This window comes from Culex quinquefasciatus, chromosome 3 (assembly GCF_015732765.1).
Source record: "Culex quinquefasciatus strain JHB chromosome 3, VPISU_Cqui_1.0_pri_paternal, whole genome shotgun sequence".
In the NCBI taxonomy this organism is placed as follows: Eukaryota; Metazoa; Arthropoda; class Insecta; order Diptera; family Culicidae; genus Culex; species Culex quinquefasciatus.
The window spans coordinates 179,320,992-179,334,213 of NC_051863.1; the positions used below are offsets into that span (position 1 = coordinate 179,320,992).

The 13,222-nt window shown below is 37.2% G+C and overlaps 1 protein-coding gene across 5 annotated transcripts in view; it reads right to left on the reverse strand.

Annotated features, from left to right (window-relative positions):
- LOC6041095 overlaps positions 1-13,222 on the reverse strand; it is a 466,221-nt gene that overhangs the window by 4,820 nt on the left and 448,179 nt on the right. For all 5 annotated transcript variants that reach the window (XM_038263293.1, XM_038263291.1, XM_038263289.1 and 2 more), the window contains 2 exons: positions 11,049-12,974; positions 10,581-10,991 (listed from right to left, as the gene is read on the reverse strand). In XM_038263293.1, coding sequence (XP_038119221.1) covers positions 10,581-10,991; positions 11,049-12,974 — 2,337 coding nt within the window. The remainder of the gene's footprint in view (positions 1-10,580; positions 10,992-11,048; positions 12,975-13,222) is intronic.

The window sequence follows — 13,222 nt, forward strand, 5'->3', positions numbered from 1 at the left end:
TTGAAAAACTCCTGATCGTTTGATAGCCATATTGTTAAAACTGAAATTTTGAGTATTTTTTCGAAAATTCGTAGTTTAGTGAAAATTTTGAGTATTTTCAAAAAAATGTTGTTATCACATTCGAAATTTATGAAAATATCTTGATCGTTTGATACCTATAATGCTAAAACTGAAATTTTGAGTATTTTTTTCAAAAATACGTAGTTTTGTGAAAATTTTGGGGTGTTTTCAAAAAATGTTTTTATTACATTCGAAATGTATGAAAATATTGTAAAAACAGAAATGTTGAGTATTTTTTCGAAAATTCGTAGTTTTGTGTTTTTTCCGTGTTTTCAAAATACGTTGTTATTACATTCAAAATGTATGAAAAAATTCCAATCATTTGATACCCATATTGCAATAACAATAATTTTGAGTATTTCTCGAGAAACATTGAATTTTCAAAATACTGGTAAAATAAGTATTTTTGTGAAAATTTTTATGAAATTATAATTTTAATGGATAGCTGATATCATCCCAATTCCAAAACACTATAATTTTTTGATGTTTACCTGATTTTTCATACGTTAAAGCCAATATCTCCCATATAGCCAAAATCCCATAAGCTCTGTGCTTCAGTTAAGCACTGGGCCGTGCTTAACCGAGGCAGCTGTACGAATCAAAACCGGGGCATGACTGTATATTCCTTCGTGGTTCTCAAATTCATGAACACAATTCTCGATTTCGAGAATTACCTTTTTTCTTTGCAATGTTTAGTTTATTTTTTTTGAAAACTTTTTCTTACTCTTGTCTATTCCATAGTTATAAGTAATAATTTTTTCGATTGAATTACGATGTAAAACACAGCTGAAAGGAACCCCAAAACTCTGATATATACCTTAATGAACTCATTGTAACTTGGATTATTCACAAATAAAACCGAATTGAATTGAAAAAATTGTTTAGTTTATTTGTCCCTATCTCGTTTGACTCAACCCAAAATAATAATTTTCGGATGTTGCCAAATTGTTTTTTTTTTCTACTAATCTAATTTAAATTTATAAGTTTTTTTTTTATTAAAATCAACAAACTTTTAAAAAATCACTTGAATGTAATTTTATAAAATGAAATGTAGTGGCAGCTTTAGTACTTTGGACGCGTATAATCCAATGTGAAGATTTTTAATATGAGATTTCAGAAACACAAGGTCAAAGTCTTTCCGAAATTCGAAATAACAGGTTATTCATATCCTTACTATGAATTCCTTAATTAATTCAAGCTCTGGAGAAGAAACGGCATGGTGCTGCCATTCCTTATCAAACACTCACACACATCGAGCAATGAGGAAAAATAAAGTCAAAGAGTTGACTTTTCAGAGCCTTTTTTCCCTCACCCTTCCCACCCATCAGTAGTTACGGGGCCCGTCCCCAGTCCGAATGACGGAATTTAATAAACTCAGATTACATGCTGAGTGTGGCGTCGTCATCCCTGACTTCAGGAGGAGACCGTTTTTCCCATTTTGAAGTGGCTTTTGAATTGCAAACGAAAATAAAAAGGAAAAAGCACCCTCCTGCGCGCTCTCTCCTCAACAGATCGGGGGGAATCGAATCGAAAACACAACTCTTTTTTTTTCTCTCTCTCCTGACAACCGATTAAGGGGAAGTTGGGGAATTGGGGGGTGTGTGTGGGAAATGAGTTAATGCCAGGAGGACACTCCTAGGAAAAAAAAAATGCTCGAGATTCGAGTGATCTTCAAAGGGGTTTCAGCATTTAACCTGGACTTTCAAAGTTGATTTAAGTTGGGAGGGGAAATTGTACCTTGTGCTGTTCTGATCAAAAGGATAAAATGAAATTATATTTTGTTCCTGGAACTTTCTGTAGCAATCTATGTTCGGTGTTTTTTTTCTATTTCCTGCTATGCAATAAGTAGAGAGAATTGATTTGTTGGTTGGCTGAGGTGATTTCTAAAAATTCTAGGAATTACAATGATTACTCCAATTAAGACTGTTTCCCATCATTTATTTACTGAGAAACATGAAGTTTTCTTAAAAAATAAAAGAATTCAACCGTGTTTTGTTATTCGTTTACCCGAGAAAAATCGCCGCATCTTTGATATGGAAATCGCCAGATCCAATCTGGGCTGCCCGATCGTGCGCTCCGCCGAAGGTTACTTTGCGAAGTTAACTTATTCTTTGCAAGAAAACCGTCGATTTGCATTTTCTTTTCATTCGCATCCAGCGAGACCAGAGAGACGCTATCAGCTATTTTCCGGGGGTCATCAGCGAAATGAAATCGAGCGACTTCCCTCGGGTGGGTGGGGGTGGGCGGGTACGCAATTATCGGAATTAGTTTCCTTTGATGACACACAGCTTCATCGCCAATACGGTGATGTTTCGAGGCCATGTATTCCGGGGATCGGGACGGGCAGGGATGGACAAACACACCTTAAAAATGTTTAAATAGTGTATGGTTGTGACATAATTCTTTTACTTCTCAAATATCAGAACAACTAAAAAAAATCATGAAAATAGAAAAAAAAGAAACAACTGGCAACAACTGGAAATGATTTTTTTGTGTGTCTGATTCACAAAGTTCAATAGATGTTAAGAAATCAATAAATTTTCAAAACTCAATTGAATTTAAAGTTTAATATCTTTTTTAAAAATCAATATTTATATTTTAATAATTTCTCAAATTAAATACACCTCTTCAAAAAATTGCACAGACTTTCAAAAATCATTGATTTTTTTTTTAATTTTTGAAAATTTCAATGGATTTAAAAAATACAAATTTTGTAAGAGAAAAATTTCAAAAATAATTTCAAAGAAAATTTTATAAACATTCAATATTTGAATTTTGAAGTTTTAATGATTTCTCAAATTTTATACACCTATTAAAATAATTGTACAGACTTTTACAAATCATTGAGTTAAAAAAAAATCATTAAATTTTCAAAATTTTAATAGATTCCCAAAAGCCAAATTTTGTAACAGCAAAATTTAAAAAATAATTTCAATGAAAATTTCATAAACATAGACATTTATTGAATTTTCGAAATTGATCGCAAATTTATTAAATTTGTAATTTCAAAATTCTAGATAATTAAAAAAATGGGTTTGGAAAATTTGCTGGAATGTTCAAATCTATGATTTTTTTTTAATCTGTCTGATTTTGAAAATTGTATTGGATCTAAATATTAATTGAAATAACAAAATTTATTAGATTTGCAAATTTTATTCAACTTCGAAATATTATTCAATATTGTTTTTTTTAATTAAAATTTGAAATCATATTGAACTTTTAAAATTTATTAAATTTTGAAAATCCGGGTAATAAAAAAAAATTAATTCAATTCAAAATAAAATACTTGTTTTTAGTTTATCAAATATAAAATATTTTTTTTTAAAAATGCGTTCAATTTCAAACTTTAATAGTACCATAATTGTTATAATTTTAATAAATTATTAAATTAAAAAAAAAAACATAATTCTAATAATTTTGAAAAATGATAAGATTTTTTTTATTTTTTTTTTCGAATTTCAATAAATTTGGTGAATTCAAAATGTTTGCTTTATTAAATATTTTTTATAAGGCCGTTGCAAATATTTTTTGAAGTTTATGTCCCTCAACTCTGAACAAAGTCGAGGGGGGGGGGTTGTTTTGCCATCATTAGTATCTAAAATATCTAAGTATTGACGAAAATTTTATTTTTTGCGGTGCTGTACATTGGAATTTCATAAAAATGCAAAATATTTTTAAACAAGCCCAAAATATTTGCAACGGCCGAAGTTAAAAAAAAAAAAAATCTTAATTCAAAAGATTTTCTAAACTTAGTAAAATTTTAGAATTTATTAAATTTACTAAATTCAATAAATGTTCAAAAATCAATATATTTTGAAAAATCAATAAGGCCGATGTAAATATTTTTCAAAGTTTATGTCGACCAACCCCCCCTTTCAAAATTGGTCTGAAAAATCAGGGGGCAAAACATTTTTTTTTCCAAAAAACTTCAAAATTTCCATGACAATGGAAGTCAATTAACTGAAAACAGTTTAAAATGCAGTTTGCTGCATTGATTATCATATTTAGCATCTTTTAAAAATGTTTTGAATTTTTATGAAGTTCAAATGCAAAAAAATATGTTCCGCAAAAAATAAAAATTTTGTCAATACTCATATATTTTGGAATAAACTTCAAGAAATATTTGCAACGGCCTAACATTACCAAAAAAGAAACAAAATTTCATGGAAATTTAAAATTTAACAAATTTTAAAGTTCAATTAATTTTCGATGTTTAATGAAATAACAATGTTCAATAAATTTTCAATGCTGAAAAAAAATATTAAAATTCTGTATTATTTTTTTTTAATAATTTTATATACTTCGACCGATTTTAAAAATGCAATTTATTTTCAAAGCTAGATAAATTTGTAAATTCAATGAAATATAACATGTTTACAAATTTGCATTTTAATTTTTAAAATTTTTGTGAATTTTTAATATCAAATATATTTTTGAAAATCAATTCATTCTAAATTCTGTTATTTTTATTTTTAAAGATATTTCAATGTCCAGAATGTTTTTTCATTGAATGGACACGAACATGCCTAAAATTCTTCGAAAAAGTTGTTGATATTGATAAATAATAATTATTATGTAAATTGTTAAAATCGTGAAAAAATATCACATTTTTTTGGAGAACTTAATAAATTGAAAATATTTTCGTGAATTGACAATTTATTTGATTTTATTGGAAATTACATTAATTTTAAATGAAATATTATTGATTTAAACATGGTGTGCTTTTTCAAAGTTTAAACCATTTTTGCATTGAATTTTTCGAAGAAAAGGTATCTGTAAGAATATTTCTAAGGCAATTTTGTTTTTCTTAGCTTCGTTTTCAGCTTTAATTTTTTAACTGACAGAGTGTAACATTTTTGAATTCAAAGTATTGAGCTTCTCGAAGCGACTTATTTTTGAATTTCAAACAAATTTAGACACTTTTAGACACTTTTAAGGCAAATTTAAAAAATGTTTGCTATGGCAACATTAAAAAATTAATAAGTTTTAAGTTTCTCTTTCTTTTTTGAGAATTAATTCCCGAGGACGTAGACCATTTTTAAAATTGTCATTGAACTTGATTCTTGCTACAATTGCCATCACTAGCCTACAGTGGACAACAAATCCGGGCTAGCAGAACAGGTCCATCGTTTCGCTCTCTCTCTCTACCCCGAAAGGGCTTCTCCTCGGATGCAACGGGGCATAAAAGTAGATCGGACCGGAGGAGATATGGACGAACTGGACCGTTTTGTGTGTTCCCTCCGTGCGCTGACGGTGATGTAATTAATTAATTAGCGTTGCACTTTGTTTGCGGTGCTGGCCGGTGGGCAAGTAATGAGTACTCGTACCTCGTCCTTTTGAACGAGGCAGGTTTCAACTGGACACGTCACGTTCGTGGAACCTGGACGGTCCGGAGTCGCTTCACAATGAGGGAAATCACGTACGAGGAAATAGTTTGGGTTCCACACGGAACAGATGATATCTTTTTGAGGAAGGATTTGCTCAGAATTCCTATTTTGAATGGGAAAACTTAAGCCATGACGAACAAGTGCGCTCTAAACTTTCGAGAATTTAAAAGAAAAGAAAAAAACAACACTTTTATCGACTTGCCTGATCTTCGCTCGAATCTAGCTCGTAAATCTGTTCATAGAAGCAGATTTCCACCTTCAACTGGGAGGAAAAGCATCCATCCTCCCACAACACTTCCCAGAACGAACGTCGACCTCGAAGGAACAAAAAACCGCAGCAGCGCAGGAAAATTTATTGATTCATAAACATTTTCCATTCGTCAAACTTTTCTCTCGCGCTAGCGTCCCATCGCCCCTCGATGCTTGAGCTTTATTGGGTGAGCTTTCAGAGGACGATTTTTTTTATGGCTGTTTTATACCCGAGATAGCTTGGGAAGAGACTGGGTAGGATATACGCGCAGGACAAGTTTTCCCGGGGTTTTGAGTGACCGGTAGGGGCATGGTGTTTGCTCAATGTTGCGATTTTGAGATTTTTTTTATTCGATCTCGAATACAAATAGTTGAAATTTGACATATTTTTTAGGTTTTTTTTGTTAGTGAAAATAATTGTTTTGCTTAGTAGGATTGAACCATTTTTTTTGGGAACAGCCCTAATGTTTGCATTTTGTTGGTTTTCGAAATGTTCTTTTTAACTAAAATTTGAGCAAGCAATTCTGATGGTTTTTTTTTGTGCATTTAATACATTTAGTTTAATTTAATATTAAAGAATTGTTTTTGATATTTGTTAACCGTTGATATATTTTGCAGAATGGTTATGGTTTTTTATCTTTATGTTTCAGTTATGCACTGAAACATAAAGAAAAAAAAACATTAAACATAGAACATAAATAAAAACATTGAGAAATAATTTAACATTTTTGGAGGGGGTTAAAATAGCATCTTCGTTCAAAATCAGCGGAAAGAAACTGTCTAAAATTTTAATAAGAATGTCCATGTCCAATCGATTGTAAACTATAGATTGTATAACAATATTTTAAGTTTTTTTGCTATTTTTATATTTTTGAAATAAATTTTTGATGATTCAGATCACAGAAAAAATGTAACACTCTAGAAAAAATGTCATAAGGCTGGTACAAATTTTATTTAAAGTTTTTGTCCCCCCCCCCTTCAATGTTGGCCCGAAAAATCAGGGGGCAAAAAAATATTTTTCAAAAAAACTTCAATATTTTTATGAAAATTTAAGTGCAATTAGTTAAAATCAATTTAAAATGAATTCCCCTGCGTTTAGAATCATTTTAAGCATGTTTGGGTTGATTTAAAAATCTCTTGAATTTTTGAAAATTTTCGATGTCTACTATCGCTGTAGTTTTTTTTCGCTAAAATTTTTGTTTTCGTCAAATTTTACATTTTTTGAAAACGTTTATTGCAAAACAATTGAACTAGTGTAAAATACATTTTAAAACACTTTTTCCATGCAAATGTTGAAACTATGGCATGTTATTTTAATATTTATATTTTTTTTATTTTTTGCCCCCCCGACTCCGGCCAGAGCCGAGGGACAAAAACTTTTAAAAATATTTGCGTCGGCCTAAGTTTATAAATATTTTTACAATGCCACAACTGTAATAATGTATTAAACTTATTTGTGATATTTTTGTTTAAAAATTTGGAAAGTTGGGCATGACATTTTTCAATTTTATTTTGGTTGGTTAAAAAGTTGCAGCTGTTTGATCAATCTACCAAGAGGTATAATGTTAAAAAAAAGTTGAATGAAAGCCGATTTGTTTTTTATTCACAAATTTATCGGAAATTTCTTTTCCATATCGTAGTCCAGGCCATGAATGAGCTTCTGAAACGCCATTATCGGACATTTCAAGCTTATTTTTGGCCATTTTACTTGTTGCACTTCTTACTGTACATATATAATTTACTTTTGGCTTGTACATCACCTCTATCTTCGTAAGGCACCATCCACACATGACGTAACAATATTTCGGGGCACGCCCGTTGTAGGTATAAATACACTGAAAAAAATGATACACGGTAAATTTTTTTTGGAGATTTTTAATTTCACTTTTTGTCACTAAAACTTGATTTGCAAAAAAAAACTATTTTTATTTTTTTTCATTTTCTTATATGTTTTAGGGGCCAACTTTTCAGAAATTTCCGGAATGGGCAAAAAATCTTTGACCGAGTTATGAATTTTTGAATCAATACTGATTTTTTCAAAAAATCGAAAGACCGGTCGCAAAAATTTTTCAACTTCATTTTTCGATGTAAAATCGAATCTAGGATTGCAAATTCGAGTCCTAGAGTCCTAGAGTCTTGGAGTAAAATTTTGATAAAGTGCACTGTTTTTAAGTTACAGCCATTATTGAATATTTTTTTTAAATAGCCTCAGTTATTCAATTTTTTAAATTAGTGTCCATGTTTGTCTACTTTTGAAAAAAGTATTTTTGAAAAGCTGACAAAATTAGTTGTTGAGATATTGCCATGCAAAGGTTTAAAAACAGGAAAATTGATGTTTTCCAAGTCTCACCCAAACAACGCACCATTTTCTAATGTCGATATCTCAGTAATTAATGGTCCCATTTACAATGTTAAAATATGAAACATTCGTGAAATTTTCCGATCTTTTCGAAAACAATATTTTCAATTTTTTTAAATCAAGACTAACATTTCAAAAGGGCAAAACATTAAATACTACCCCCTTTTGAAATGTTAGTCTTGATTTAAAAGGCTTCTTTGGGCATACCGAAAACACCAAAAAAGTTTCAGCCGGATTAAAAAATATTAAAAATTCGAATGACCGAAATCGCAGAGAATTGCTCATCAATTAAAAAAAAACTACTTCGCAGCCCTACTTGACAGAAAAGGTTGATGCATCAACAAATTGTTATCTTGTCAATTTTTTTTTGCATTAAGGCCGTTGCAAATATTTTTCAATCGTTCTTTTTTACCGTTGTACATCACAAACATTTTTTTGGGATCAAAATCAAGCTGCTTCTATCTTGTGAATCATAATTTGTTAATATTTTTTTGTTAATATTGAAGCTTCGGTTTAAAAAACGGATATTTTTTATAGGAAGTATAAATAAATTATTAAATTTTGGAAAACAAATTTAGTTGAAATATTTATTTTCCAAGTTTTTCGATGATTATAAATTAACATAAAACTTGTCAAATCTAATAACTGTACGAATACAGACACCCTGCTTTCTACAAAGCACTCACCCCAGATAAAACTCTGATTATGATAAAGTTTTATTTTATATCCATGAAAGTCAAAGGGCAGCCAACTTCCCAACGACCACGGGACAGGCCATTGATCGCGGTCTCTGCTTTAAAACCCGCGTGTCGTTTAAATTTACGGTCACCAATCGAAATGTTGAGGTGTGTTTTGCTCCGGGAACCTTGTGGGGAAGAACGGGATTTTCCGCCGGATTAAACTTTGCGGTGCGTTGGGCTCCGATTGAATCAGAGCGAGTGCGGAAGGAAATCTAATTCATCATCTTGTTGACTACCGTACTCTGCCAACGGAAATCAACTCGCCAGGAATGGTCGGCGAGGTTTGCGAGAAGAAGTGGTTTTGCGACAAACATTTCCAGAAAGCGATACGGTGGGTTTAAATGTTACTAAAATGTGTTTCCAAACAATGGTTTGCGTCCTCGCTTGACGTTTGAACGCTATTTTTGGTTAAGTGTCTTTGCTAGCAAAACATAACCTCAAAATCCCACCCTGAACGCCGTGGTTTCCGTGGCGACGGTTCACTTTATCTCGTGACGGAGACCCAAAATCGGTCCGAGTTGAGTGTGATCCGGTGAGATTATACGGAGTCGGATGCTGTGATTCACCGTGAAGGCCGTTAAGCAGAAGAAGGAGACGATGGCAGATTCGACGTTCGTGTTGGAGTGGAAGCGCTGAATTGTTTTTTTTTTGTACTAATCAGCAACGTGATTAAGATTACTTGAATTGGACAAATTATTTGAAGTTTTAAGACGATAGAACATAACCTCAAATTGCAGAAAAAATGTTGTTGTTTTGGATGGAATCTAGTTACAATGGATATTCTGAACTTTAAATCACTCAACCTTCAAGAACCTAATACGACACTTTCTCGTCATTAGCTGAACAGTTCGCTCAAGTAGATTTTACACAGCTAATTACACCTGGGAATGGGCCAACCTGAAGCCGCTCCTGAAGCACCGTAACGCTTCACTTACATCATATATACGTCTGCTACGTTGAGCCTTCGTCGGTCGTCCCTTCGCTTTGGGAAACAGGAGACCCAACTGGTCGTATAAATTCTGTCGTTTTCCCCTCCATTTCCGCTCCCTTTCCTCTAAACTTCAAGGTAAGGCCCCAATTGGCACATATACAACTCTATCTTCACCGCGTCGTAATCGTCATACGCCCCATTTAGTGTGTATACACACCACAGCCGATACACATACACACACACACACACGAGAGAGTAATGACAATTACACAATAACGGTGGCACACTTGAGTGCATCCGCGTGCAGATCCTACTCTGACTAACTAGCAAGTAACAACACAAGTCTTGGTCTCCACGGAAGCGAACTGCAGCCTTCCAAGAGGACTCACACTCCCGAGCGCCATCATGCGGCATTGGCAGTGGAACTAGGTGGTCCCAGGTGGCCCTCGAAGAGAAGCTCTTCAAATACGGCGTCCACATGCACTGGTACAGTATAGATGGAACGCAGACGTAAATTTAATTTGTCCTCGAATTTTTAAAATGAGATTCTTTCAAAATTTAAAATAGTTAGATAACTTGCGACCGTCAATTGACACTCACGAAGTTGACACGAAAGAATGCCGAGCTCAACACTCAAACAGCCGGGCGACACGACGGCAATTGCTCTTTCTCTCTTTTCCTATCTCTTTCTTGTTTGTGCTGCTTGTGTGGTGACAGCAATCATTTGAATGCAGTCATGAGTCAAGTGATCGGAATCTCGGTAGAATGTCAAACGCAAGAACTCTGTGCGTCAGGCAGACGTAGCAAAAACAAAAGCCGAGCTCTGTCAAAAAAATGTTCAAAATTTCACCTACCGGAATATCCAATGGTTAGCACCTCGACCGGCAGCGATCCACGCCGCCGCGACAGCAAATTGTCCGTATCCGCGCGCCGTTTGAACCGTTGCCACGCGGAAGACGACGAAGCGGACGCACCACTACCACTACTGCAACCGGCACCCCCAATGATGGCGGCGGTGGAATCTTCCGACAGAATGGGACTCAGAATTTCCGCCCCACCCGAGGACCGCCGCCGCATGGCCTTTTTCGTGCTCCGTCGCTTGATGCCGAAGCTGTTCCGGATGATGACGCTGGTGCTGCTGTTGGAGCTGTCGCACGGGACGGAACCCCGCCGCTGGATGTTGTACGCCGGACCGATGTTGTTCGGAAGGGCGCTCGGCACGCCGACTTCCGGCTGGTTTCCGCCGTTTTGTTGGTCTTTTGTGTCTGAAATGGGTATTGTTAGTAGATTTACGACACAATAAATTGGGGGACAGGTCTTACGCATGGTGATGAATTCGGCCGGCATGGAACCTCGCCGCAGGTCGCACGACTTGATGACGAAGGACACGCTGAGTTCGGGTTCCGTGGGTTTCGGGGGAAGGGCAACGGTGACCGGAGCAGATCCGCGCCGCCGGCTGAGACTTCGCTTCAGTATCGACGGGTCGAGATTCTCCTTCTGGCCGCCTCCGGTGCCGCCGCCGCCGCCGCCGCCGCTGCCAAGCAGGCCAAGAGAGAGCTTCGGTATTTTGGCTTTGTCCGCCTTGTCCGAGGACGGGTCCGCCTGTTCGCGTTTGGCGGCACTCTCCTTCTTGATGGACACCAGAATGCCACGAGATTCACTGAACGCTTCCGGTTGGTTGGTGGAAGAGCTGTTGCTGCTGCTGCTGGATTCGAGGAGTGCCTCCGGACAGGCACCAAGTTCGGCCTGCGAGGACATGTACCGGGTGCGGATGTACGGTTGCAACGGTGGGAAGGTTTGCTGACGGATCAGGTGCTTGGAAGTTCCAACGGTGAGAAGATTCGCAGTATTTCCTACGCTAACGGCTCCGTGGAGCACTAAATTCAGTCGGTCACCACAGACGGCGTCGGTCATGGACGCGATGCTGCAGTCTGGAAGAAGGTTCTCCGCACTGAGCGGACGTTCCCGGTCGGCGGTACTACCGGTGGACGATCCACGCGCACCTCGATGAAGACTGTCGCTGTCGGACGAGAAGATCGACAGCGAATCATTATCGAACTTGTGCTCGTCGCTCTCCTGAATCGATTCCGGTGGGGCGGATAGATCTCGGTGGTCTCGTGGTTCTCGCGCTGGAAGCACAATCTTCGGTATACTGTGTACGGGTACGGAGAAGCGTCGCTCGCTGCGAACACCGCAGAAACCGGCGCCGATCTGCAGCGAACCACGCCGTCCAAACTTGGCGACGTTCGGGATGAGCACCTCCGAGCTATCCGACAGCTCGTTCAGTGGCTCGTCCTGATCGTCCACGCCATCATCAACGTCTTCCTCCTCGAGCAACTCCGCGTCAGAAATCTCCGTTCGAGTTTCCTCGTTGATCTCCGCTTGAAGTTTGCTCTCCCACTGGACCTGGTTGAACTTCAAGTGATGCATCATGCTGTGCGACAGGTCCGTCTTCAAAAATCGGTGCCACTCGTCCATCAACGGTGTCACGACAAACTTGAAGAACCCAGTTTGGATCTTTGGAATCGACGTCGAGTGTCGATCACAGAGCGACGTAACGGGCAGGTTCAGCTGACGTTCGTAGTCACCCTGGCGGAAGAACTCCTCGCACACCTTCATGCTCCACTTTTTGCTTATGTCCCACGGCCGGCACGGGTTCGAGATGTCCGCACACTTGAGCGAGATCTGCAGGATAAAGTGTCGGTGCTGTTGGTTGCGCATGTCCAGCGAGTCCCGGGTCAACAGGTCGCGGAACTTGGCGATGAACTCCTGCTGCCGGGTGATGTCCGTCGCCAGGATTAGAGAGCTGATTTGCTTTTCCAGCTCCGGCCGGATGCCCTGGATCTGCTCGGCCACGCCACTCTCCAGCAGACAACCGACGGCCGACCGCCAGTGGTGGTTCTCCAGCACCGAAGTGTTCTCGTACAGCGCCGCCAGGTGGTTGCTGGTCGCTATCAGGAACGGCTGGTTCACGCCCGGGTGGTCCAGATCGTGCGTTACGGCCCCAATCAGCGACGCCATGATCTCCAGCGGGCTCAGATTCTCCAGGATGCGCCGCTCTTGCAGGAAACAGTGCATTGCTTGTGTTACGTCAGTCGCGTGAATTGAATTGTGATACGGATTGGTGCTATGATAACCTTCCTCGATTAAACTAAACAATTTCCATACTCTAACTACGTCTAGGTTAAAGTGGTCCAAAAGGCCGTACCAATGGAACAAATGAACACATAAGACAGGCAGTGAACGTCCTGGAATTGGAGGAAAAAGAAGTGCATCATTAGATTCGAAACTGAAATTCGAAAGAAAAATATTATTAACAGAAATTAATCTAAACAGAATTTAAAAAACTAGCGTTAACTCACTGGAGCAATTCTCTACCAAAACCGGAAATGGATTTTATTTGTATTTTTTGATATGGCTCAAACTTTGTGGGGGCCTTCCCTATGACCAAATAAGCTATTTTGCGTCATTGGTTCACCCATACAAGTCTCCATAC